We start from the raw sequence: 27,095 nt of genomic DNA, 5'->3' as shown, positions 1-27,095 counted from the left end.
GTTGAATTCTTTTAATGAGGATACATCAACCTCAAAACCTTAAGGTGTTAGAGACCTGAAATCTCCTTTAGAAATAACGAATAATAATTTTGTATTTTCGATTTGTTTTTCACATGCCTCTAAGAGGTACTGAGCCTACCTTCTCGACGTCGTCATCGTCCACCACGAGTGTGTCTGCTGTCGCCTCGATGCGCACACGCAGTTTGCCCACATCCGAGTCGCCGCTTCCATCCTGATCGGGCGCCCGCCGACACGCAGTGAAGCCACCGCGATGAACCAGCCAGAGACGTTCGGCGTCCAGCCATGCCTTCTCACTGGCCAGCTGCTCCTCCGACCGAGCCTGTAACAGAGTAAAACAATAATCACCACCATATCAGAGCTCCATTCTTTGTTCCCGTCGAGCCTGTTTGGAGAGCACACCACATCCTGTTCACGCCCAGCGCTACTCAAACATATTCCAGTCACACGCGCCAGCTTGGGCGTAACAATGGAGTAGCTTTTCATCAACACATTCCTGCGCCTTCAAGATCACCAAGCACCACATCTTCAATTGTCATTAGGTGACTTCTCACGGACGGGGGTAGTAGAATAACACCCACGGTATCCGCGGCCCTGAGTAGGCTCGTCACTTTCACCTACCCTATCCGACCTCCCTTCTTCTTTTACGACTCCGACGGTATTCGAGTTCGAAGCCTAGGGACTCTTTCATCATCACGCCCTTCGTAGTTCTAGTTTTTCTTTGGCCATTTTTCGAAATGTCTGAGCCCTTCCATATTTTCCCTATGATTAGTGTTAATAGAGAATGGTTGCCCAGTTGTACTTCCTCTTAAAACAGTAATCACCACCACCTAAAGCAAAAATGTTCTGCGTAAAACTTTTGCAGATTTTGAAATTTTAGGAACCGTACACAACTGTTTTGAAGCGCCCATTTTAGGTGTTAAAACATTGTCTAGTCATTTCGCATTTTGAAACAGCTTTGATTACTTGAAACCTTCAAGAATATTCGTATTTACCGATAAGATCAAGAATGAATGTGTACAACATAACAATAATAAAGCACAAAGTAAGAAAAATAATATGGTGACAAATCGTGTTTGGATGTGGGTCGAATAATGTTACAACAGCAATTGGTTCCTTAGAAAATATAAAACCGAGCTCAATAGCTGCGGCCAGTATCCAGTAATCAGGAGATAGTGGGTTCAAACCCCACTGTCGGCAGCCCTGAAGAAGGGTTTCCGTGGTTTCCTATTTTCACACCAGGCAAATGCTGGGGCTGTACCTTAATTAAGGCCACGGCCGCTTCCTTCCCATTCCTAGGCCTTTCCTGTTCCATCGTCGCTATAAGACATATCTGTGTCGGTGCGACGTAAAGCAAAGAGCAATAATAATAATAATAATAATAATAATAATAATAATAATAATAATAATTGTACCAGATGGTACACCTCTACGCCGCACATTCGAATTTTCCGCCTTAAAGTACTCCTCTACAGGAGAAACAGTGAACTTAAAACTGGACCTACTTAAATTTTTCCTCTGAAGATGTCACTATGTGAATTTCGACTTGTTTTTGTTTACTATTTATCAAGAAGTGTGGACATTCTCTCATAGATGTCTCTACTAAAAAACTATGATCATGCACCCTGGTGCGAAGTGAAGGAACTTTATTTGAAGAAATTTTGTACTCATAAGTTTTTGTCCTTACTAAATTTCGTTCTTTCATTTGTAGGTTGGCAATATTAATCTTTCCTTCCGACAGTTTTGAACTTAGCCAATCCAGAATTTCTGTAATTAATTTTTGACCAATCGTGTCTTTCTTCTTCGATTTTGATGTGTAACTGTAAGCTACCCAATAAACGCCTGTGGGTGTGTCTTAATTATTCATGAAAGGTCTCTAACCTTCCCCGAGGGTATTAAAACTGCTGATTTCCCTGTCTCTCGGCCACTTCATCAACATCTAATCTAGTGTATGGACGTGTAGCAGGAGGCGGGACGCGCCTCTTCCATCAGGCATCAATTCTTCTATAAGGTAATGGCCGCTTAACATCTTTATTTCTTGCTAGCTCAGCAGTTTAACCCTCGGGAAAGGTCCGAAACCTTTACCATGTAACCCATCTTTATAAATATGTAAATTTCTACCAGTTTATGTAAAAACTTAAGTAAATTTGTAACTGTAATTCGGGGATAGAGAGTGATTTACCCTCTCGAGCTCCCCTTCATTTTGATTTGAGGTGACTACGTTTTGGTAACTGATTTTCTACTCTTCCTTAATGTGTTAAATTTATTCATTATACGAGTCACCTCCATAGTTTGGGAATAGCACCTGTTTCATCGGCCTAGTGCCCTTTAGGTTGAGTACTTAGGAGTGCAAGTACTCGCCTCCAGTCCTTTTGTATTGCGGGTGATTCACTTGACCTGTTCTTTTTCTGCTAAGACCCAGTAGATTGGGTACAAGATACCCCCGTTTCAGTTGTATAATTTGTGCCTTGATGGCAAGTGATTGTAAAGTATGGTATGGCCTTGAAGAGGCTTGAAAAACTGAGAGCGTGTCAGCTCTTTTCTAGTGTTGGAAAAGTGCCTCTAGGAGGCTTGATATTGTAATTAGGAGCAAGTGCTCCTTGAATGAAGGGGTTTTCTGCCCTTGAAGGTCTTGTGCTTGGTATATTTGAGCTCTGAGTTCAAGGGAATTGTAAAGCGAGGGGCGTAAGGCCCAGAATTGTTCTGTATCTTGGCTTTTCCTCGTCGTGTACCTGATTATGGTTATTTGTTGACTTGTTGTTATTTGTTAAATTTTGAAATTCTATGTGAAAATTGTTAAGTTTTGCTATTTTTGAAAATATAACCTTTAATGAAATTTTAATTCATATCTCGGCTTTGTGGTGAGACCCATTCACCCCGGCACCTTCTTTCACCTCTGCTGATCCACTAAACCTCGGTAATAATAATAATAATAATAATAATAATAATAATAATAATAATAATAATAATAATGAATAAGAAAGAAAATATAAAAACAAGCATCTTCAAAGTGCACGCCACATGTGCAGTTTTTATTAACATATATGGCATCCCTCTTTTCAATGAATTCTCCCTTGCACAGTTCATTCTGTAGGATTCACGAGTGTTTAACTCCTATATAAAGTACTCTGCGCTACGGCAGCTGCCTCAGCGTGCGCCCTGTGCTGGGTTATGCAGGCACTGAGTTATGTTTTATTTCTGTTCCTCCAGTGCGTGAGGACTTGTTCGATACACTTTTTCTTTCGGTTTAGCGCACGAGCAAAAATCACACACTGTTAGATCTGGAGAACGAGACCAGCAATAATAATAATAATAATAATAATAATAATAATAATAATAATAATAATAATAATAATAATAATAATAATAATAATAATAATTATTATTATTATTATTATAATTATAATAATTATTATTATTATTATTATTATATAATTATATATATAATATATATATTATATAATTATTATTATTATTATTATTATTATTATTATTATTATTATTAATTATCGTTCAGGCCATCTATGGACCACGTTTTACAGTCTTTACGTTATTTTTCACCAGTCCTGACTTCACATTCTGCCAGTACTTCTTCACCCTTGCACTGACTTCTTTCTTCTGTTCTTCTGTGTAGGTTCTCTTCTTCTTCTTCTTCTTCTTCTTCTTCTTCTTCACAAGTTCTTCCCCAGTCTCCTGAAAACCCTTGAACGCCTTCACTTTTTGTCTAAATTTGTTTCTGTCCAGTACGTCCTCTTTTTCTACTCCTATCCTGGCCAGGTCGGTCCTTACTTCCCGAAACCATTTTGGTACCGTCTTCCTTAGGCTGAAGAAGCTGAAAATCCTTTTTGTCAGTCGGTTGGTGTCCATTCTCTGTAGATGTCCATAAAATTGAAGCCTTCGCTTTTTCATCAATACGACGACTTCCTCTGTCTTCTGGTATAGTTCTTTGTTGGGTCTAAGTCTCCTCTCCCCACCTTTCATTTTCGGGCCCAGATCTTCCGGAGCATTTTCCTCTCTTTCTTTCTGATGTTCTCTAGATCTCCCTTTCCAATCATGTCCAATGTTTCTGCTGCGTATAAGCATTCAGGTCTGATGACTGTGTCCAGATGTCTTAATTTGGCTCCATATGACAAAGCTTTCTTGTTGTAATAATAATAATAATAATAATAATAATAATAATAATAATAATAATAATAATAATAATCGTATGGCCTCAGCTACCGTGTGCAGACATTTCAATTTGACGCCATCTGGCTGTCTGCTCGTCAATTTCGACGTTCCGTTTTACTCTAGGCCTCTACTAGATGGCAGACCGAGTAAATCGAAATTCTATTGGGCGTAAATGGCTGAGATTTAATGAATTTTGTCGGGTAAACACCAAATGTGTCACCAGAGATCTTTTACATGCCGACATCCTACGACATGGAGTGTCGAATGGACTTTTTTTCACCCTTCAAAAATCCGACTACCTCTGCCGGGTTTGAACCCGCTATCTTGGGATCCGGAGGCCGACACTCTACCGCTGATCCACAGAGGCAGCTGAGACCAGCACTGATGTCCAAGCACACTGCTGTATGAGCAGGGTCTGAATCATGTTGAAATCAACCTCTCTGCATTTACTGTCGTCTCGAAAAAAAAATTCGTGTTACACTAACAGAGCGAGATGTATGACTACTAAGATGAAACGAGAACTTTTACATACGTTAACAATGCTTGCGCGCGCCTCCCACGTGTCGGAGAGTAAAAACAATAGCGGAGATTGGGGGGGGCGAGGGGGGGCAGTTGCCCCCCTACTTTGTGGAGAAAACTTTGCATTTGTATTCCATTTTAGCTGGATGAAACAAGGAATTATAGGAATTATTAAAACAAGCAATTTGTACAAGCCCTGTTGTTTTATCAGCTAATTATTTTCTTTAATTAATTAATAACGAAATTATTAGCGGAAATACGCAACAAAGTCGTTCATGCGATTAACCGATTTGTATAGCGCCAATGGAGACTTTTTATGTGCTGTGAGGAAGGGTACGCGCGCATTCGTTAGTCTGGCAGTCTCTTTAGTGTCTGTTAGTTTTTTTAGTTTTTAATAATAATAATAATAATAATAATAATAATAATAATAATGTTATTTGTTTTACGTCCCACTAACTACTCTTTTATGGTTTTCAGAGACGCCGAGGTGCCGGAATTTAGTCCCGCAGGAGTTCTTTTTACGTGCCAGTAAATCTACCGACATGAGGCTGACGTATTTGAGCACCTTCAAATACCACCGGACTGAGCCAGGATCGAACCTGCCAAGTTGGGGTCAGAAGGCCAGCGCCTCAACCGTCTGAGCCACTCAGCCCGGCTATTTTAGTTTTTAGTCAAATACTAAATGATTTTTAATTATATAATCACCCCGTACGTCTATTTCCTCTCGTGAAAGTTTTATTGTATAGTATTGAATCAAAACCTCAAATAAATATTATCAACACAGTTAAGTTGTTAGGCTGAGAATCTTTACCTCTCTGTCGAAATTCCATTTAGTAGCTTTCTTTTCCAGTTTTAATGTATACCGTATATACATCCCCCCCCCACCCCCCCCCCCCCCCCCTCACGCTATATCCCACAAACTCGGGTACTTTGTTGTCTTTACAGTGTTTGCCCCCTACTTCTATTTCCCAATCGCCGCTACTGAGTAAAAACACCGCTTCGGCGATCTTAGCTTATATTGGAGACCCTGTGGATAAAGCTAATCTATAACTTAATACTGAGTAAAAACACCGCTTTGGCGATCTTAGCTTATATTGGAGACCCTGTGGATAAAGCTAATCTATAACTTAATAATAAAAGGAAGTGTTTGTCGATGCCCAGCCAAATCTACAACACGCAGAGATCTGAAATGTTGAACGTTAGGTAAATGGAACGGGCTCCGAATGCACCTCGAAGCCGGATTTTTCAGTTTCGCTTTCGTTGATGACTTATGAACGAAAAACCTTGGGAAAACGCGTGTTGAAATATGCTGTCACCAAAATCACTGTCGCTAAGCAACAAGAAAACACAAGTCAAGTCGGTCTCACACCCGAAGAGCATATCCGGAACCGTTTGTGTGTATGTGTGCGATGGCCAGGCAGAGATTTAACATAGGCGTATTATTTATATTACTTTTAATCGTTTTATGTATTTACTTAATTACCCATTTCTTATGTACCCGATATTCATTTCAGGGAATACGAGGATACCAGCGATAAAACGTGAACGGTATTTTCTTCCAACTAACTCAATCTTATATTTTATTATTCAGAGGAAACAAACATAAGATAGATAAACAAGGCATACTAAACTAAGGGAGTTGGCCGTGCGGTCAGGGCCGCGCATTTGTGAACTTCCATTCGGAAGATAGTAGGTTCGAACTCCACTGTCGGTAACCCTGAAGATGGTTTTCCATGGTTTACCATTTTCACACCAGGAATTTACTGGGGTTGTACCTTAATTAAGGCTAACGTACCCACAAAGACGCACACGAGATGCTATCAGTTGGTACCATTTTTTTATTCACATCTATTTACAAATTAAACACACACATGACCTTCATCACTGCTGTCACAAACAAAACACTTCACTCCAAGAACATCAACAAAGCCGCCATTTTGAAAACAACTTCCTGACACTTCAATATGGTGATTACAACCTTGAAACACAGTTGAAACAGTTGCCTACCGACTGCCTACTTCGGCATGTCAGTGAAACTCTTGCTAAACAATAACTCGTCAACCAACAAGACCACCTCCTTATATATGAGCCTGGCCAGGCTTCTAAAAAACTACATTACAAAATATACCTTCCCGAAAATTTGAGAGTGCCTAATACATGGATTATAATGTACAGAATATTCTCCATCGTTCTCGTCTACCTATACCATATTGGAAGTTACAGTGTGTTTCAGAATTATGGAATACAAATTATATATACAGGTAATAAGTTACATAATACAGAAATTTACAGGTATTTACATTAACTGAACTCATATTAATATTTATGTTCAGCACATGTTTCATTACATAACCTCACAAACAGCACGACCATATCGTATGTACATATGATATAATAATAATAATAATAATAATAATAATAATAATAATAATAATAATAATAATAATAATAATTGGCCTAATAATAATAGTAAAATAATAACAATAATTCCAGCTCGATACTTGTATTATTTACCCATGGTAAGATAATACTGTTTTCAAATTATATCTGTTTATCGCACTTTCGTCAAGGCCACGGCCGCTTCCTTCGAACTCCTAGCCGTTCCCTACCCCCATCGTCGCCATAAGACGTATCTGTGTCGGTGCGACATAAAGCCAATTTTGTAATTTAAATTTTTTTTTTAAAAAAGGACTGAACAGTAATACATATACCAGTCAAGATGGCATTTTAAGCCCATGCCATAGGAAGCTATCTTCGATCTGTCCGTGATATCCGGAATTGTTTATCTCTGTGTATGTGTGCGATGCCGAGCCAAATCTGCGGGACGTAAAGATCTGAAATGGGCACAAAATTTCACCGATCACTCATGGCTGTGTGGAAGAGCAAATGAAGCTGTCAGCGTCATCAGCAAGCAACTTTTATGGTATAACAACATCTAAGGCGGGAACATGCTAGTTTATTAATGAACGCAATGTATTTGCGTTGCTAATCTTTTTTGAAATCTGCAAACACTTGTCTTTATTTGTATTGGAATAATTTGTGCAGTAAAGGCGCTGACTGTCTTTCTTCTTAGAAACACTCGTTGTGAAGTGTGCAGTAAGCAGTAGTCTGCTGTGTCGAGGACATGACAGGCTTCTGTAGTGTATTATTGCCTCAATAACTCTGGGTGTACCATACATTTTGTGCAGGACGATGCTGGGGATGCTATCGTAGTCTGGAACTGGAGTGGAAGCAGGCGCCACATGTAGATCTCAGAATAGCTCCTACACATGAAGAGCGAGATAACCGTCTGTTTGTCTGCCGGACCCACGACCGTCCCGCCGTCGGCAGTTCTGAAGATGGTTTTCCGTCGTTTCCCACCTTCAAACGAGGTGAATGGTGGGGCCACGGCCGCTACGCTGTGTTAGTGCGACGTTGAACAAGGAGGTGGCAGCTCTTGAAAAGGGGAACGTACACCTCTCCTTATTTTCACCAATCACCCACACCGAGCTTTGGTTCAAGCCCTGTGGACGATAAAGTGATAGTTCCCAGGTGAACCCGGAAAGCAGATTTTCCGCATGTAGACGGATCCTCGTCATCAAACTTCATGGAGGCGAACGTTCCGCACCACGTCAAGCTTTATAAGGAGCACAGCGGCTCGCGATAATTGAGCACACCTGTAACTTTCCACGAACACATTGGTAACTACCCAAGCGACTCAGTTTGAAAGAAGGGCCTCTCTATTAGCCTTGATTCGCAAGCTGGTGGCAGCGACACGGCAAAACGTACAGTGTTAGATTCGTCACATGAAGACCAAAGAAAACATGGGCCTGATGTCCTCTTACTAGAAATGTTCCCCTACTTCTGATCGTCGTCTCGCTGCGTTATGAGCTATCGTTTAACAATAAAACTGTTTCATCACCAGAAAACTCACACCCAGGTGATCTCGTGATCGGAATGACGTGGATTAAAGTGCATCAAGTGTCGGTCCTCATACCGCATATGAAGACGTTAGGTGCATCCCCTCTTAATGCAGTCCTACCACAGTTGCCGACACGTACGCTTTTCCATCAACAGTCCCTTGTGAAGTCTCTACTCGTAGATTAAACCCAGGTAGGTTTACGGCAAAGATAACATAGAAAAGGTCGTGGCCTTTATTAAGGTACAGCCCCAGCTCTTGTCTTTTCAGCGCTGCCGAATGCATGCGTGGTCCGTATCCTTGCAAGTGAAACGAGTCTCCCTGCCATTGTGCTAACGACTGGACAGCAACAGACTCGCTGGATTCCACAGCACTTCCATAGTGGCTACAAGCAAACTTGATGTAATGGCCGCACGGAGCGCTAATGTTACAATAATGCAGTCAGCGTGCTGGCACACTTACTTTAGAATCTTTCCTTTGCCACAACAATGAATGAAGAACACAGACAAACGTTTAAACATGTATGTTTAGATTTAAGGCAATTGTATGTCGGCTTATCCAGATTAAAAAGTGCCGCGAAGTTGTCCTCCAGATATTCTCCTCGGCCAGCGTGGTTTACCGTTTCCCACATGATCCAACCTCCTGAGTCCCAGTAACCAGCGGAGCACGTCATTGAGGGCGGTCAGTGACTGCAGGTCATCCCGAAGAAAGCGGTGTTCCCGTAAGTTCAAGCTAGTCTGTCCAAGGCCTGCTTGGCGAGCGCTTGCGCTGGGGGGAAAAGTTCTGTCTTTTCGCAACAACGACATGAATTCGAAAATCGATGGTCCACCAATATGTTTTTCGATCGTTAAGACACGGTGGTTAGCCGCTCTTCTCATATCCCGACAACATGCTGTACTGTGGTAAGCCTATGACAAAAGCTAATCGCAGGAATAATGGCCCTTTCAACAAGTAGAAACCACCGTCGGCACATGAGCTTGAACTCCTGTTGTCAACAGCGTTGATCAGCTTTCGAAATGTCGTTAGCTACGTGGGTGACAAACCTTTCCGTTCCGTTCTTCATGTTTCAAACAACACGAAATAAAGGAATGTAACACTTTTAAACTGAACTGATTAAAACACTAAGGTAAAATTTATAACACGAGAATAGTTGAAAACTGCACGTGGAAATAACAGCTGACGGAGCGATGACACCGCTCCTAGACACCGCGATTTGTCGCGACACAACCCTATGCGCATCTTCTCATCTGATTTTGCGTAAATTAAACCATTCATCTGTTTTTTACAACTAAGAGGAAATTTATTGATCCGCCTCGATTAAAAAATCACATAAGGGCTCCTATAATAATGAAATGCAAAAGATACGCCGATCTTTCTGTTTGTTTTTCCCCGTACGACAGGGGCCATCTGCGCAATGCTCGTACTGTTCTGTAGTGTCAGGCGATGATAACGTGACTACTGGACGTAAAGAAATGAAATGTTTATATTACAGAGTAGGTCCTCACTAGGGGAGGGTTTTACGATATCCGTCGCTAGGCGGGTGAAGACTCCAAGCCGTTTAACGTATGAATTTGTAATTTTACAAGAAAGTCGGATGTCGTATATATGCTACATTGCTATTTGGCCATACCGTGGAGTGATTTAAAGTTTAAAATTGGCAGTTTTATTTCTTTTGTTAACAGCTCGTAAGCTAGAGCGATCTAAAATAATCAGATAATTTTCCAGGCTGAGCTAGAATCTCCGTCACGCGAGCACAACTGCTCCCTTCTACTCTCCATTCCAGCCTTCCAAATGCACCATTCAACCTTTACAATAGTAGGAAGAGCGTCCCCAACTTACACTTAGGAATCTATTTTCACGCCTATCAAAGGTATTCACTGTCTCAATAGTCAGGGGTAACAAAATGGAGAGGATGCGAACACTTGCGCTTATGATCCGACGTTCCAGGGGCTAAGAGGCGTGGGTTGGCGACCGCGGAGCCCTGAGATGAGTCCTGGCATTGCTTCCGCTTACTTGTACCAGGCTTCCCACTTTCATCAATCCTATCAGACCTCTTGCTTTCTTCCGACCCCGACGCGAGGCCTAGGGAGTCTTTCATTTTCACACCCTTCCTGGCCCTTGTCTTTCAATTGTTTCCCTCTGATTAGTGTTAAAACAATAATCACCACCATTACCTAAGCCTATGCTACTGAGGAGACAAGACGGAGAAAAGTTACAGAAATTACAAGATACAAAATCATAGTCACCTCAAAATCAAGTTGAGAGGGTAGCTCACTCACCATTCACTGACTTCGGTTAAGTTCCTTCGACTAGTTTCAAATTTACATTTTAGAAAATAAAGTTACATTACAGACTTGAAACCTGCTTTGCCATTACCTTGAGCTGGTGGACCTCACACATTGTAGACTGGAGCGATCACTAAGACAACCTGCTCCGAAAATGTGCCAGCTTTTATAGCCGAACGGAAACTTCCAGAAAATTCTGGGCTAAGGCCCTGACAGACCCCCAATTCTCATTGGATAATCAAATAAACATTTAAAAAATTCTCACCGGTGAATAAATAAATGTACAAAATTTTTGATTAGCTGGAAGAGACAGAAGTAATAACTTTTGAAAATAAAAAACGATAAACATTCCAGTTTAGGAAACCTTTACATACAAAATTACTCTAGAATTTTAATACTTCATCTTCACACCACAGGGCACAACATAACTTTGTAGTAGCGACATCTCTTGAGAAACGTTCAAACTTCTTGCACTAGTTTTTGCAAGTTTTAAATTTCAGGTGGCATTCTCTAAGGCGCTTAATTTAAATGCGCGGGGCGGTGTACCTCCGGTACAAAAAATAACGAAACACTTATTCTCGGGTTTTCGGAAAATGCACTAAAAGGAATGAGGTTGAAAAGAGTGAAATGGGTGACGATGTATTATATATATAAGGCAAAGACCTGACTAGGCAAAACTGCTCTCTCTGGGGCACATTGCTATTAGAACGTAGGCGCCTACTAAGGAAGGGCTTCAAAAATTCCACCTCTAAGGGGATGAAAAGGGGGGAACCCTGAAAACTAAAATATTCATTACTTTAAAACCGTTTCCTGAACAAAACTGAAATATCATTGCTCCCTTATGAATTAGATATTAAATAACACAAGTTTAAAAACAAAATATTAAAGTCTCTGAAACCGTTTGACACACGACGGTTCCTCCTATATGTGTTCGATTTTAAACAAAAAGTGATCTTAAAATAATACACCCGTAATACCGGGATGGAGAGGCCTAAAAGCATTACCGAAACCGACTGGCTTTCTATGAAGTGGTCTTAGAACAAGGAGGGTAAATATTCATTTCTCTCAAACCGTTTGGCATACGAGCATGAACAAACAAGTGGTCTTAAAATAATACACCCCTGAAAACAAACATATCTCTGAAACTGTCTGACTTTCGATGTTGAAATTCCACATGATGGCGTAAAACTATACACCCCTGAGGGTGGGTGTGAGGCCCGAATATCTATTTCTCTGAAATCGCTTAATTACGAGGGTTAATTTTCACAAGATGGTTGCTCTTATACGTTTTAGATTGTAAGGGATTTTGGCTGGCGGGGAGGGGTGAAGACTTATGACCAAACCGTTTAACGTATGAATTTGTCATTTTACAAGAACTTCACATGTCGTACGTGTCAATATGGATTGCGACCATGTAAGTTTTTGAAATTCTAAACTAAGTCTTCACTACAGGCAAGATACTCCACCGACACCGACAGGCGCGGCTCCATAATACGATCTGCAGAGCTGCAGAACCACCACAATGAAAGATATACAATAATGTAATATATAGCGATTAGCGATCCCATCCTTCATATTGAGTGTGTATATCGAGCCAAAGATCGATACCCACAAAGCTGCTGGTGATCTGGCAACCCTGTTTAGATCTGTGAACGACAGAATATTAGGAGAGCACACTTAAGTACAGCTTTCTTCCGATAGGTGGCTAAAAGTCGCCCATAAGCTTCTGTATGAACTGCACGCCTTGCAGTACGGCTGGCCTATTCCCGTGACCATAGAGTTAGTAAATAATACGCTAGACAGCGCCACCGTCCGTGAGAGAATCGCTGCAGCGAGTGAGCCTGTTGAAATCTCAGCTATTTGGGAAAAGCTCCCTCTATTGTACTCACCAGTGTAAATAGAGAACTGTTCAACTTTTAAAACTGTGTGGATACTGATATGGTTTAAAATTCTTACATGTCAACATTCTCACATACTACAGTAGAGTTGTGATGGTTCTCTTCAGTAGAAAGAAAGCTCAAAAAGTTTAAATACAGGATAAATGCGTGATAAAAGAGGATGGTAGCACAATTCAATTTACTGTCCATGTTAAGTCTTCAAACAACGTACCTTATGATTGTGGTATGCATATTTTTCTATCTTTTGTGTAAATGACCAGGACTTCAGCAAAATTCTATCCAACGACCGAAAACATTCTTTCTCGTACGAAGCGAATGAGCGAGTTCTTAGGCTTACAAGTAATCATGACTATGTTTCTCCGTAATGGTAGAGAATTCTTCCGAGTTAGGTAGTCATGAAAATGAAAACAGAAACGCTAGTACCATCAGATGATGTTCCCCGTCCATTATGAAAGCCGGCTGCCAAAGATGTATGCAGGTCTCGGAACCTTTGTAAATATGAATGTGTCGATAATTCAACTTTCTTTTTTCGATAAGCGGAAGGGGGGGCTTTATTTTTGAAAAATTTTAATTATTGTTTTTTGTACAAGTCAGTTTTATATTTATATTCGGTATATTTTCGAGAACTTCACACCGATAGGACATGAAGAAAAGCGTTTCCGCGGGATTGGAGGACGTATTCACACGAGCTCAGCTGACACTTTCCGTATGCAATACGAATTTAGATTTGTCTATTACACTTCCTGCAATGGACTGTGCCGCCACTGTCCACCGATCTCTTCTTTATTACTTTTTTTGTAAGGGAGTTAAATGGTACCTGCGTATTCTTACGCACGGTAAACTTGTATTTTTTAAAGATTTAAACCTCTTAAATTACTAATCAAATTCCGCAAGCTTAATACATATACTAAATAATAATGGACGTTTATAAGAGATCGGTGCTGCCCTCTATAAACATAAAATTCTGTCTTAGATTTTAAATAAGTGGTCTTAAAACAATACACCCCTAAGGGGTTATGACTGTGAGGAATGATAACAAAAATATGCATTTATATGAAACCATTTTAATTACGAAGTTAAAACTTCAAATGATATCAGAAGTGTTAAGTAACAAAAGGTTTGAAAGAAATTTGACCCCTCAGAGAGTTGAACAGGGGATTAAGATCCGAAAACAAATATACTGATTCCTTTCTCCGGAAACAAAATTCCAAATAGCGAGGTGTGTGAAATGGGAAATATTTTTTGAAAGTTGCACCCCGAAAGTGTTGATATGATTCATCCCTCCAAAACCGTTTAACGTACAAAGTTAAGAAGGTTGTATCGTGCACTATTTCTCTCCAAGGGGTCTAGATGGTGGTTGATTTGCAAGAACACATTGTGGTATCCTAGACGTTAACGTGCAGGTTGGTGGCTTTTACGTCCCTGATGTTTAAAACATTCCAATTCTTGTGTTCAAGGTTCAAATGAGTGTTGGATGAGAAAAATAATCATTTTTACAGACGTACGAACTGAGGTGGACACTCCAAAATGTACAACTTTGAACAATAAGTTTCAGTTTAAAACCCTAGCGAAGCATTTCGCTAGTATTCACATATTTTGACAATGTCGGATTTCTTATCCAAATAAAGAACAAATTTATTGCAGTAAGATTGCATCTGTTTTTAAATGATCTGTATGAAATGAGATGTCAAATGTTGTCACCGCAGCTGTATTCAAATCCCACCCCATGCGTGTTTCACTAGCGTCCAATTCTTATGTCTAAGAAGGATCAATTCAGTCCGACAAATAAAGGGGGTTCAGTTACCTACAAGGCAAAGTAAATTGAGTGAGAGCTTATTTGATCATTTACTTGGGTAAGGGAACATTGCGGTTAAGTAGTGAAGTTGGCAACAGTGATGAGCCATTAAAAAGGAGAGCATACGGCGGTGATGGCACCCTCAGGATTCGAAAATTAAGTGGAGAGTGAAAAGTAAGAGATAACATTTTCGAAAAACCAATATTTGGCATTTGACATGCTTGAACATACAAGTAACGAGTGATATAACATCAACATAGGGAAGAGAACTGTACAACTAGCCACTGATTCACTTTAAACAACGAAAATTATATTCAGAAAACAAACACGTAAATACACAACTAACACCATAATGGCCAATATTCGGTCACAGTAAATAGAGAATACTATGTATTTCAGACACATGTGTCGAGAAATATGTTAATTCTCTTCTTCCGCTCTATAGGTTAAAATTCATATATTACTGTACATTAAGACCTAATGAAACTAGAACTGTGACATATTAAAATTGATGAATAATAGCATGAGAGTAAAGTCCATCTTGTCATGTCCATATAAACACGACAGGATCATATTAAAAATAAAATAAAATGGTGTCTAAGCAAGTTGCGGGAGGAAATGAGGATGACAAAGAACTACATGTGGCCACTGATGCAATACTCTTCTCTTACCTCTAATAAGAGGAACATGTCCGACAAGGTATCGTGAAAATGAAAGACTCCCTACAAGTCGGGGTCAACGAAGGTCGGATAGTAAAGGTGAAGGAAGTGGAAGCAATGCCAGACTCAGCTTGGTGAACCGCAGTCGCTCTCTCTGGTCCCTTTCACGACCAAGGATGCGGGCGGTAATGGGGAGCGACCACGGTTCACCAAGCTGAGTCCGGCTCTTATGTTCCTACCCCGGTGTTAGGCTTGCGAGGCCTAGCCGATAACTCTGTTCTCTTCCTCACCAAGTCACTTAGTGCACGTCACAAATGCCTTTATTACTCATGTCTTCCACATACATCATTCGTTTCTTTAAACAGCCCCTAAGGACGTATTAACGTAAGCATTAAAACAATCCTTACATATGACTTCGAACAGTTTGAGAGCCATGATCCTTGTATTAGTAAACTGCAATTTAAAGCGCTAATAAACACGCAGATAGCAGCACTATCGACCCTCTCGAAGTGCAACTACCTGTCAATGGGGCCCTTGTAATTTCATTTTTTTAAGAACATGTTTTACTTTCGAAGCTTTTGCCGAATCTGGTCGCGCGTCAACATGGACGAGGAATGTGACGCCACACGAGACAAGGGACGCTCTGTGTAGCCCAAGGGCACTCGCCTCGTTCTCTTTTGGTATCACTCTGAACAGAAACAATTCTCGTGGAATTTGTTAAGCATTGTTCTATAGCAACCCAAGTACAACAAGTCGAAAACAATAACCTTACATCCAAATCATTTGCTCGAGATAGCCTCTAGTTTTTACAGTGTTTGAGCACTTCGAGGACGTGTTCTCCGCCATTATTAGCTCACCGCGTTGTTTTCGATAGACAATTTCTTTGCGGTTCCTCCAAGAGGAGGGCGATACATCGGGTAACACTCCGTACGATATATCGAACCGGTCGAACAAGAGAATGAGATCTTGGTAAGTATGGGCCATTTCTGTTCTGATTATTATTAGTATTAGCGTATGGTAACAATACACACGAACAGCAAGCACAAAACATTATATACATAATTACAAGATATACACATTATAACATCCAAAACAATCATGCAAGCAAAAGGGTTCTAAATTCTGTAAGGAGCCACCACAAAGTCCTGGATGGATCCAACGAATGCATTCGGTGACAAGATGATCGATAAGTGCACCACAGTCACAGGCTGGAAAGATCTCATACCCCTCTGCTCTGATATTAATGTTGTTGTCATTTTAAATAATAATGAAGGCCGCATTATAGTGTTAATTACGAACGTTTGGGGGTGGAGAAAACTTCTCGTAAAGAAAGTATTACCGACATTGAAATAACTCAAACAACCTTGAAATGTTTTAAGCGATCACTTAGTAATTCTTTAACGTGACAGAAGAATTGTATAATTTGGTGTTGTTAACGACAATATTCGCTTTATGCAATAATTGGCTAGTCTCAAAAAGTTGTATACAGAGTGCCATGTGTAAGGCTAGACGCGATGAGGTTCTAGAGGGGGCCACGTCGGGCCTCTGTCCCACTTCAGCCAACCTACTACCACTCCACATTGTCGGCTGGACTGCAGAGTTGACTGTGTCGGTGCGACGTGAAACAAACTTCATCCGAACAGGACTGCTTGTTATTCGCTACATAAATACAATATTATCTGTAGTTAATGTAACGTCCAACACTCCTTTTTAATCAACAATTTATGTTCAGAATGTCCGGCTCCATGCTGGTCCCGGGTTCCATTCCAGGCAGGGTCGGGAATTTTAACCATCATTGGTTAATTTCGCTGGCACGGGGGCTGCGTGTATGTGTCGCCATACGCCATTTCATTTCAATGTTCAGAATGCCTGTGAGGCAGCTGACAGGATTGCCGACCACTCACAACAGCCTCAGGGATGTAATTAGTGGTTCTACGACATGCCGGTGTTTAGCGCTGACCAATCAGCACCATTGTGTTAACAACGTGTTCTAGACGTAGTCTGCAGATCCTCCTAAGTGCTACTTATTGACGGGCATGCGCACCATCAACTGTGAACATCTCCCACCGCCTTAACGCGACCTCTGATAGCTAGCATATGAACATTCACAACCCTATTTTAAACCTAAAAAGCAATTACATGCTTACAGGAAGTACTCTAGCCTATTTGCTTTACGTCCTACTCTCACGGTTTTCAGAGACGCCGAGGTGCCGTAATCTCGTCCCGCAGTACGTGCCGTTGGGGTCAGAAGGCCAGCGCCTGAGATGATTCAGGGAATAAAGAACATGTCACATATTATCCTTTTAACTGAAATGTTGTTGAGCAGTCAGGTAAGTCTGTCTGTTGAAAACATTCACAATCAAGACTGCTGTTTACTGTACAACTGTCAGGCTGCAGTTTTTCCCTACTACCAACATTTTATAACTACGGTATTGATGTGCGGAAGATGTAGTAACATTCTGTTTGCATTGGCAATAACGGTACTGTGGCGTACCTGTCCCCGGATATTTTCCTTTGTTTAGCGCTATTTCTTTTGAAACTCTACTACCAGAGTCCTATATTAAGGCTCCTATCTATATATATAAAATAAGAGTTTTGTCTGTACATTGCTCAGAATTTAAAAAGGATGGTATTTATGTATCAGACGTGTCCACAGTAACAAGGAAATGCACTTTTTTAATTTTCCGTAATGTCTGTCTGTCTGTCTGTCTGCATGTATGTACACGCATCGCGAGAAGTCGGCTGAAGAGAATTTAATGAAAATCGGTATGAAAAGTCGGGGAATAAGTCGCTACAATCTAGACCATTAATAATTTTATTCACGCCGAGTAAAATTGTGGTTTAGGGGAAGGTCTAAAATTTAATTCTCAAATATTTATGTTATTATTGGTCCTTTCTTAATGAAAGTCGGTATTCAAAGTCGGGGAATAAGTCGCTATAATCTAGGCCATAAATAATTTTATTCACGCTGAGTGAAATGTTAGTTTAGGGGAAGGCCTAAAATTTCATTCTCAAAAATGTATGTTATTAGTGGTCGTATCGATTAATACTACATAACTAAAGTTATATAGTATTAAATTTCCGATCATTTACATCTTAAACATTGTTACCGTACCGACTATGATCACAGAGATATTAATGAATTTGGATTTTTGTTACTAAGTCCATATCAGCGCCGAGTCACCAGAAAATGGTTAAGCAGAATTTAATGAAAATCGATATGTAAAGTCGGAGAATAAGTAACTACAGTCTACGCTATAAATAATTTTATAAGACACCCCAATATCACACAGTCGAAGGAAAAAAAATGACAAGGCCTTAAATATAAAAAGCTCAAAAAATTGATCAACCATAACATTAAATTGACCGTTGTTTGTTGTGATATACCTTGTGTCGTATTTTGCCACTCATCTCCGATAGATAGGATTAATGCTGCGTACCGAGTATTTTTTTTCTATTTGCTTTACGTCCCACCGACAGAGATAGGTCTTATGGTAACGATGGGATAGGAAAGGGCTGGGAGAGTGAAGGAAGCGGCCTTGGCCTTAAATAAGGTACATCCCCAGCATTTGCCTGGTGTGAAAATGGGAAACGTAGAAATACTTTCTTTAGGACTGCCGACAGTGGGGTTCGAATCCACTATCTCCCGGATGCAAGCTCACAGCTGCGTGCCCCTAACCACACGGCCAACTCGCCTGGTCGTACCGAGTGTAACAGCGAGCCTGAATATTGGCGGGAAGTAGCTGGGGAGTTAGATAACTTTCTTCTTTAGCATGTCATTCCTCTGGTTCGTAACACACTGTGTCCCACTTATTAATGTGTCAAACGTAGGATGTACCAGTTGGTTACATGTAGCAGTTGGATGGCAGTTGTACAAGAAGTTAAGATGTAGTAAGGTGAGTACTGGCAGAGTGAACGTGCGTAACACACTGGTTCATCATAGCGTTCGAGCTATTCTATCCCTACTCTGAGGCACTGGTTGGAATGAGCAGTGTGCATATTTAACGGAAAAATAGCATAGGAGTGTTCACGGCAGTTTTCGGCCTGGTCATTCCAGTTCTGGAAATTCTGACTTTTAGATCAACACCGTAGTACTGAGATAGTACATATATCACACCCTCGCACTATATGTAGATGTGAGAGATATTATTTCCTGTATTCGATTTGTTATTATTATTATTATTATTATTATTATTATTATTATTATTGTCAGTATTTCAGTTGTATATTTTATCACTAATATTTGTAAGCTGGGAGGTCCCCATATATGTAGTATGAGTAATTTGTTTTGAACGAGTGGGAAAACATTGCTATATTGGACTCTGGAAATTTGTATGACTCTTGCGGACATCCCAGTGCCTTATGAGATGTACTTCTTGTTGTCGTCGGGAAGTTCTATGAGTCATGTGTCTATCCCAGTCTGATGAGATGAGCTTGTTGTACTCGTAAAGTTATATGACTCACGTGAAACACCCCCGAGAAGTTCAGGGCATGGTCTTGACAAAGAGGATCACTCATGATTGGCTGGCAAGGATCATGTGAGAGCTGAGGTCTTTATATACTTCGACATCACAGCGGAAGGGAACTACAACCAGACACACTGGGAAGGAAGTAGTGCGGACACACTGTAAGGGAAGGAAGTAGTGCGGACACACTGCACGAGAAGGAAGGAGACCACACACGGTACGGGAATGACGTAGTGCTGATACACAATACGGGAGTGAAACTTCACAAGACGGTACTGGAGTGAGACTGCTGCATTACATTGGACTGGACTTCAAACGTTCGTGGAGCGTTGTTTGTGCTTACGCATTAAGTATTGTAGCACTTGTGGCGGCTTGGCATTATATGTTGGTAAAAGCTATCTCAGACTTTCCATAATTTATGTTCAGGATCGATAAGCGTGTGTTGCTCAAATGTATATGAGGTGCCTAGTATCAAACATGGACAAAAGCCATTTTGTTAATTTTTCAGTAGAGCCACAGTTTCCTTTCTCTAAGTTAAAACCCCGTTATATGTGTGAAAAAATTTTTGTAAGATATTTCCAGCCCTATGAACAAGAAAAACATGGTCGACACTTAGGAATTTCAGTCTAAGTCAATGTAAAACACGTTCAAATATGGCGATGTCCATTTCTGAAATCGAGATTGGCTTTTGTCCATTTTTGATACAAACATCCATGTAATTGTCCATTTTTGAAACGAACTATCCCAATATTTAGAAAAAAGTTGCAGGATGACACGGAAGTAAACTTCCATTTTAAAAGAAATATAATTAAAATACGAAAGAAATAAGGCTATTCTTATACTTTGTTGACATTTTTAACATTCATTTCAGTTCTTGCTTCACTGTATTTCTGGGCAAATAACCTCTGGTTCATCACAAGGGTCTTCAAAACAATCACATTCATAAATAATCACTAACAGCTTGTTCATTTTCAATACAAATTTTCTTATTGATGACTTCGATATACCACTTAAGAGAGGCATTAATTTCCTATCTTTTCCGAAGTGCTTTCCTAGTAATAAGTCAACATCTTTAAGTTTCTGTGGGTTTACATTCATGCCAATATCAGAAGTAAAGGATCTATTAACATTATACTTACCTGTCATGCTTTCGTGATCTTACCCTCAATACCTGTTTCCAAATAGTAGCCTACCTCACCTTTAACTACAACATTGCCCCTTTTCGTGCTCCTGAGTATAATTCTTTTACACTGTGAAATCTTGAAATGAAGTTGACTAGCAGATTTCAGATAAATCTGTGCTTGTTCTTTCCAATTCAGTGGTTCCAAGGTTCGTCCAATCACTTTCACTGTGCAGTACATTTTGAACACCTCAAGATATTCATCAGGACTTACTATGGTCGTCATCTTATTAAGGTTTTCTCAATGAGTCCAAAAATCCTATCTGGAGGCAAATATGAGTGTCCAGTAACTGGAAATACCAGTTTTAATTTGTCCACAGAGGATGGTGCATACGTTGTAAGCCACTTTGCACACATCGCCAACATATTACTGTTTTTATTTTGGCCGGCGCAACAATCAGCAGTCAACTTGACTGAAGTGAAGCCTTGAAAATCATTAGATCTAACTCACTGACAACCGCTGATGCTATTTCGTTTGATGATTTCTTTCCCTCATTCTCCAGACACATTATCAGGGCGCAGTTTGCTTTGAGATGTGCCTATTACAACAGACAGATTGTAACAGTAGAGTTGTCTGGAATAATAAGCCGACTGATCACTTAATTTTGGCAAAACGACGTTTTTTTGGCAATCATAGGACATTAAAAAACAGTCCTCCTCTTTTCTCCTTAAGATGTCGATAAAAATTATCTGGTCGCCATGACAGTTTGATGTCACTTGTAGCAATATGATTGGCTGAAACGTTCATGTCCGTTTTTGATACAAACTACGTCTGGAGGTGTCCGATGATGAAAGAAACTGCATATTTCTATGTTAAAAGTTACGAACAAATATTCGTTTATGAAAGGCACGGACCACTAATTCAGAAAGAGCATTAAAAATGCTATAAGGATCAATCCATAACTCAATTTTGATATAGGTGGCGCATGCCCATGTGAACACAGTATTACGAGGTACAGTGCTGGTTATGAGAATCGGCAAGTCGTGTTGATACAGAGACATATATATGCACATTGTTCAACGAACTAACTACAAATGGTGGCTTAGTTCTCGCTTTCGTTTTCCAACTGTTTTTATTGTTGTTGTTGTTGTTTTAAATATGGAGTCTTCCAGCAATCTTTTGTTTGTGTATTATAAGTGTATTTTGGTGTGTTGATGAGGTGCTCATGCACGGATTTTATCGAGAATATAGTTAGATATTTTAGAATCAGTGGAGTTATTGATGAACCTAGGTGCAGTTCCTGCCTATTTAGTCGTTTTCAGGTTAGGTAAGGCCTGTAGCAGATGTACCAATACGCAGCTTCTATGTACACGCCCTGGGATATAAAGAATTATCATGCTCTATCTAAATTCGAGCGATCCATTCTCGTGAACTCTGCCGCCCATACTACGGCCATTTCGATTAAATATCTTTATTAATTTAATTTATTTAAAGTATTTTATTAAGTTTTTAAGTAATGTTATTTATGTATATATTGTTATTCATGATTTTATTTATTGATATTCAGAAAATAGTTACAGTACTGTTCGTTAAAAGCGAGAAAATGTGTTTTTCATTTGATCGAGTATTTTATATGATAACATTGTTTTTAATCACTACATTCCTACCGACGTTTTTGTAATAACCTATGTTGACTTTAGTTTGGACATCCACAAAGTCAGTCTTTCTGAGAATCCCGTAGCGAAGCACGGGTACATCAGCTAGTCAGACAATAATGTGAAAGTTCCAGCCAAGAAAACAATCAGGACTAAAATCTACACAATCAAGAAAATTTAAAAATGTATTATATATGTGCAATCTGCCCCAGAAATTGTTGTAGAAATTAGAAAGACTGAAAATCGTTTCAAGCACGCAAAGTGTATTCCTACCGCACGATATAATTTTGTTCTTCCTCTAATACTAACTTCGACGATGAGCGTTACGGCGAAAGTTAAGTCCACATTCGTCTTTAATGCGACTAACTTTTTAATGGGAAACCTTGATTATCAGTAACAGGCGGCGCAGAATCAGTGGGTTCATTATTCAATTTGTTGTCGCTAATTTAATAAGAAGTTATTTAATTCTTTCCAAGACAATGTTAGAATAGCAACTGGCAAATATTTATCTCACTTTAGTACAAATACTTAGTTGTTAACGTCCTCATTCGCCGCGGTAAGGTTTGGAATAAAAGACAAGCTTTTGGCACCACCACCTCCAGTGCCTTTAGAAGGAAAAAAAGAGATTCAACTAATGGGGCTCGAACCGACAAGTCAAACGATCACGTTCGTGGCAACAACTTGCTAGCTCAGTGTTAGCCGGACAGAAAGTATTTGATTCTTACAGCAGAGTTCCAGGCAGGATAAGAGCTTCTCCTTGGGCACAGCTACACTACTACTACTACTACTACTACTACTACTACTACGCACTTCCAGATAAATGTGCAATGTGCCGCAGATTATCTGGCTGTGAGAGTTCCGTGCACTCGAACGAATGGAGAAGATAGACGGAAGGGCTCAATCCAGCAACAACAAACCAAAAGCAACAAGACGCGCACAAACAAGAACTTTTCAGAACAAACAAAACCTACTGGATCAGTCGAATGTATGACACTTATTGTGGACAATAATCATCATCATCCTATGGCCCCAGTATTTACGCTACCCGTGTGTCGATATCGACATTGGACGATAAAATGAGCCGACATCGTACGACATGGAGTTTCAAATGGACTGCGATCTACTGATCCACAGACACCCTACAGTAGCCAATTTCGGTCAAAGTAGTTTGACAAATAAAGTGTTCACTTCTTACCTTGACTGCAGAGTCCATCAAAGAGTCCAGCTCCTTGTACAGCACTTTGCCCAGCCCCGGCTTCCTGTTGAGGGCCTCCTCAGCCAGCTCGCTCCACGAGATTTTGGACACCCCGCTCAGTTTCCTGGAGACCGGCACACGCGCTTTCTTGGCCACCTGCTTCATTGGTTGTCTTGGTAACGGCACCTCACGCTTGCTTGAACGGAATGAGGAACTTCTGCACACGCCCGCCTTTCCAGACACATCTTCAGTGGAGTCTTTCTTCCTCTTGCCAGCGTCTTCCAGACTCTCAGTGCTGGTTAAAGTACGCCTGGCACTGTCCGCAGAAGAGCGCAGTGAGGAAGTTCTGCACACGCCAGGTTTTTTGGACACATCTTCTGAAGAGTCTTTCTTCTTCTTGCCAACGTCTTCCAGACTCTCAGTGCTGGTTAAATTACGCCTCGCCTTGTCCGCCGAAGAGCGGAATGACGAAGTTCTGCACACGCCAGCCTTTTTGGACACATCCTCGCTGGAGTCTTTCCTCTTGCCTGCGTCTTCCATACTCTGAGCGCTAGTCACAGAACGCCTCACACTGTTACCCTGGTCGCAGACGACAGCGCCATCCACGTGCTCCGCCACTCTCTGATTGCGCTTCTTCCTCCTTATGCTGAGCCTGATACCCGCTTCATCCTCGTACAGGGCGGACTTAGCGGCCGATGCCGTTGTAGGGGTGGCGTGGAGCCTAGAGGACACGGAGGGGTAGTTCTCGTCCACGTAAGGCCGATGTGGGGAGGTGAGGGACTCCTGGCCGCTGTCGGTGTCACTATGGTGAGCTCGATTGAACTTGTCTATACCACAGCCGTGTGCGTCGCCACTGCACGACTTGTGGTGTAGTTGGAGTAGCTGCTTCTTGGTCTTGGGCGGGGGAGGAAGGTTCGGGCCGCCACGTAGCGAGTTCTCAAACGCGCCCAACTTCAGCATGTCTAACACTACAACGAGGAGTCCTTCCACAGAAGACACGGTCACGCTACAAACAGAAACCGAAAGTGTACGATAAAAAAAACTCGGTACCGTCGACTGCTACTTCTATCTTAATTTGCCCATCAAGATGAGTGAGTGTCTAAATACTGACAAGGGGCAGTGCTCTAAATACGGAGACATTCAGCCATGTTGAACAACGAAATATAAGGCGTAATTTCATTTAGCTCCTTGTCGTCATTAGGACCCGAATTAACCCATTTACTACAGTGTTTTATGCTCGTGAGGATCTTAATGAATCTGAAAAAGGGGCTAAATCGGATTTGAAGATCTAAAATAGGCTATTTTCCAGTTGTGGTCACTAGTGATGTGTCCTATTGAGCAGAATATGTCTTCAAGGTTGAGTCTGATACGGCAGTGGAATTCACTACAGATGAAGAAACAAGTAAGTAAATGTAAATAATTAAGATGGATTTTTCTACATACAGTTTAAATTGTGTCATGATGCAAATCGTCCTTATTCCTTTGTCTCTATGCGTCTCAAGTCTATGTCTGAGGTCGGAGATGAAGGGCCTGCTGAGGAGCTAATGAAGATGAAATGACTGATGGTCAATGAAATTGGATAAGGAAGTGGAAGTATGGCCATAAAAAGGTAATTAAAACGAAAACATGGCAGGTAGCACGGCCGACTGGATCCCTCGCTGCGCTACTTATACCGGCCTTGACAATCGCTTGTGAAGCCCAGCATAAAGCTGTAATTGGAAAGTTTCACCATAATGCCGCTAGAGCGCTGGCCTCCTACTCACTGACAGGAGTCTACATACCGCAAATTGCCGCATTTCCAGTTTTATTTATATTGTTTTGCTGCCGTAAATGTTGGCAATGTGTTCGCAATAAGGTGCTTGTTGGCTTGATAATTTGAGCTGATAGTTATGCACTAGTGAGTTTAATTTTGTTTAATTTTGTTATTGTGATTAAATGGTTTAAATTGTGTTTACAACTCTTGGAATTTGTGACATTATTGAGCGCCGTATTGTACTTCGAGCAGAATTTATTCTGCAAACAAGAACAAATGTAATGAGTGGTTCAAAGTGTTTTCTCACCGGGCGAGTTGGCCGTGCGGTTAGGGGCGCGCGGCTGTGAGCTTGCATTCAGGAGATAGTGGGTTCGAACCCCACTGTCAGCAGCCCTGAAGATGGTTTTCCGTGGTTTCGCATTTTCACATCAGGCAAATGCTGGGGCTGTACCTTAATGAAGGCCACGGCCGCTTCCCTTCCACTCCTAGGCCTTTCCTATCCCATCGTCGCCATAAGACCTATCTGTGTCGGCGCGACGTAAAGCAAATAGCAAAAAGTGTTTTCTCGCTGTAACTTCGTCCTAAACAAGATTTTTAATGTATGCGCTAATTCGTTTTTTTTTTTTTTTTTAATGGTGTAGTGATTTGCTTTTCCTTAACTGTGTTTGGAAATATTCGAATATATATTGCTGTGTGCCTTTTTGTATTTCGAACAGGGAAAAAAGAGCAAAAGGACACTGTCATTTCACGAATTATTTGTAGACCAGGACAAAACTAGGAGTGGCTCAAAGCAGTTAGCACTTTCACCTTAGTTTTCCGTTTCTATTTCGGGTATTCATCTTCTTTCTTTCTTAATCTGTTTACCCCTCCAGGATTGGCCTTTCCCTCGACTCAGCGAGGGAACCCACCTCTACCACCTCAAGGGTAGTGTCCTGGAGCGTGAGACTTCGGGTCGGGCGATACAACTGGGAAGGATGACCAGTACCTCTCCCAGGCGGCCGCAACTGCTATGCTGAACAGGGGCCTTGTGTTGGGGATGGGAAGATTGGAAGGTATAGACAAGAAAGAGGGAAGGAAGCGGCCGTGACCTTAAGTTAGGTACCGTCCCCGTATTTGCCTGGAGAAGTGGGAAACTATGGAAAACCACTTCGAGGATGGCTGAGGTGGGAATCGATCCCCCCCTCTACTCAGTTAACCTCCCAAGGCTAAGTGGACCCCGTTCCAGGCCTCGTACCACTTTTTAAATTTCGTGGCAATGTCAGGAATCGAACCCGGGCTTCCGGGGGTGGCAGCTAATAATGCTAATCGGGTATTTTTACCCCTAAATTCTCTTGCATTGAATAATCCTTTAGGCGGGGTCGTATTTTCCATCTGACAGCAACACAACACAACGTTAACATTTAAACACTGACAAGTAAGAACCATTACTGTTATGACGGTAAAGCCACCGTATGAAGTGTTGTTACCTGAGCAATGAACAGTTTACAATGTATTTACTCAAAATAATTTTCTCTCGCTGAATGTTATTTAAAATTCTACTTCTTCTTGTCGTTGCTGTTTGTTTTACGTCACACTGACACAGATAGGTCTTATGGCGACGGTGGGATAGGAAATGGCAAGGAGTGGGAAGGAACCGGCCGTGGCCTTAATTAAGATACAGCCT

General features: G+C 40.9%; 2 protein-coding genes across 7 annotated transcripts in view; both read right to left on the bottom strand.

Moving 5' to 3' along the window:
• Positions 1-27,095, bottom strand: part of wkd (whacked) — a 569,688-nt gene that overhangs the window by 49,240 nt on the left and 493,353 nt on the right. The gene's annotated exons all lie outside the window — the stretch shown is intronic.
• Positions 1-27,095, bottom strand: part of Mhcl (Myosin heavy chain-like) — a 399,178-nt gene that overhangs the window by 267,937 nt on the left and 104,146 nt on the right. For 5 of the 6 annotated variants that reach the window (XR_010861825.2, XM_067159638.2, XM_067159641.2 and 2 more), the window contains exon 5: positions 140-340. Coding sequence is in view for 5 of the 6 variants with exons in the window: in XM_067159638.2 (XP_067015739.2) it covers positions 140-340 (201 nt within the window). In the remaining variant the exon portion in view is untranslated. Of the gene's footprint in view, positions 1-139; positions 341-23,679; positions 24,686-27,095 lie in introns of all 6 variants that reach the window. The other variant, XM_067159642.2, reaches the window with a different exon arrangement.

This window comes from Anabrus simplex, chromosome X (assembly GCF_040414725.1).
Source record: "Anabrus simplex isolate iqAnaSimp1 chromosome X, ASM4041472v1, whole genome shotgun sequence".
NCBI lineage: Eukaryota > Metazoa > Arthropoda > Insecta > Orthoptera > Tettigoniidae > Anabrus > Anabrus simplex.
The sequence above is the reverse complement of the archived record's forward strand: the minus strand, read 5'-3'. Positions and strand labels throughout refer to the sequence as shown.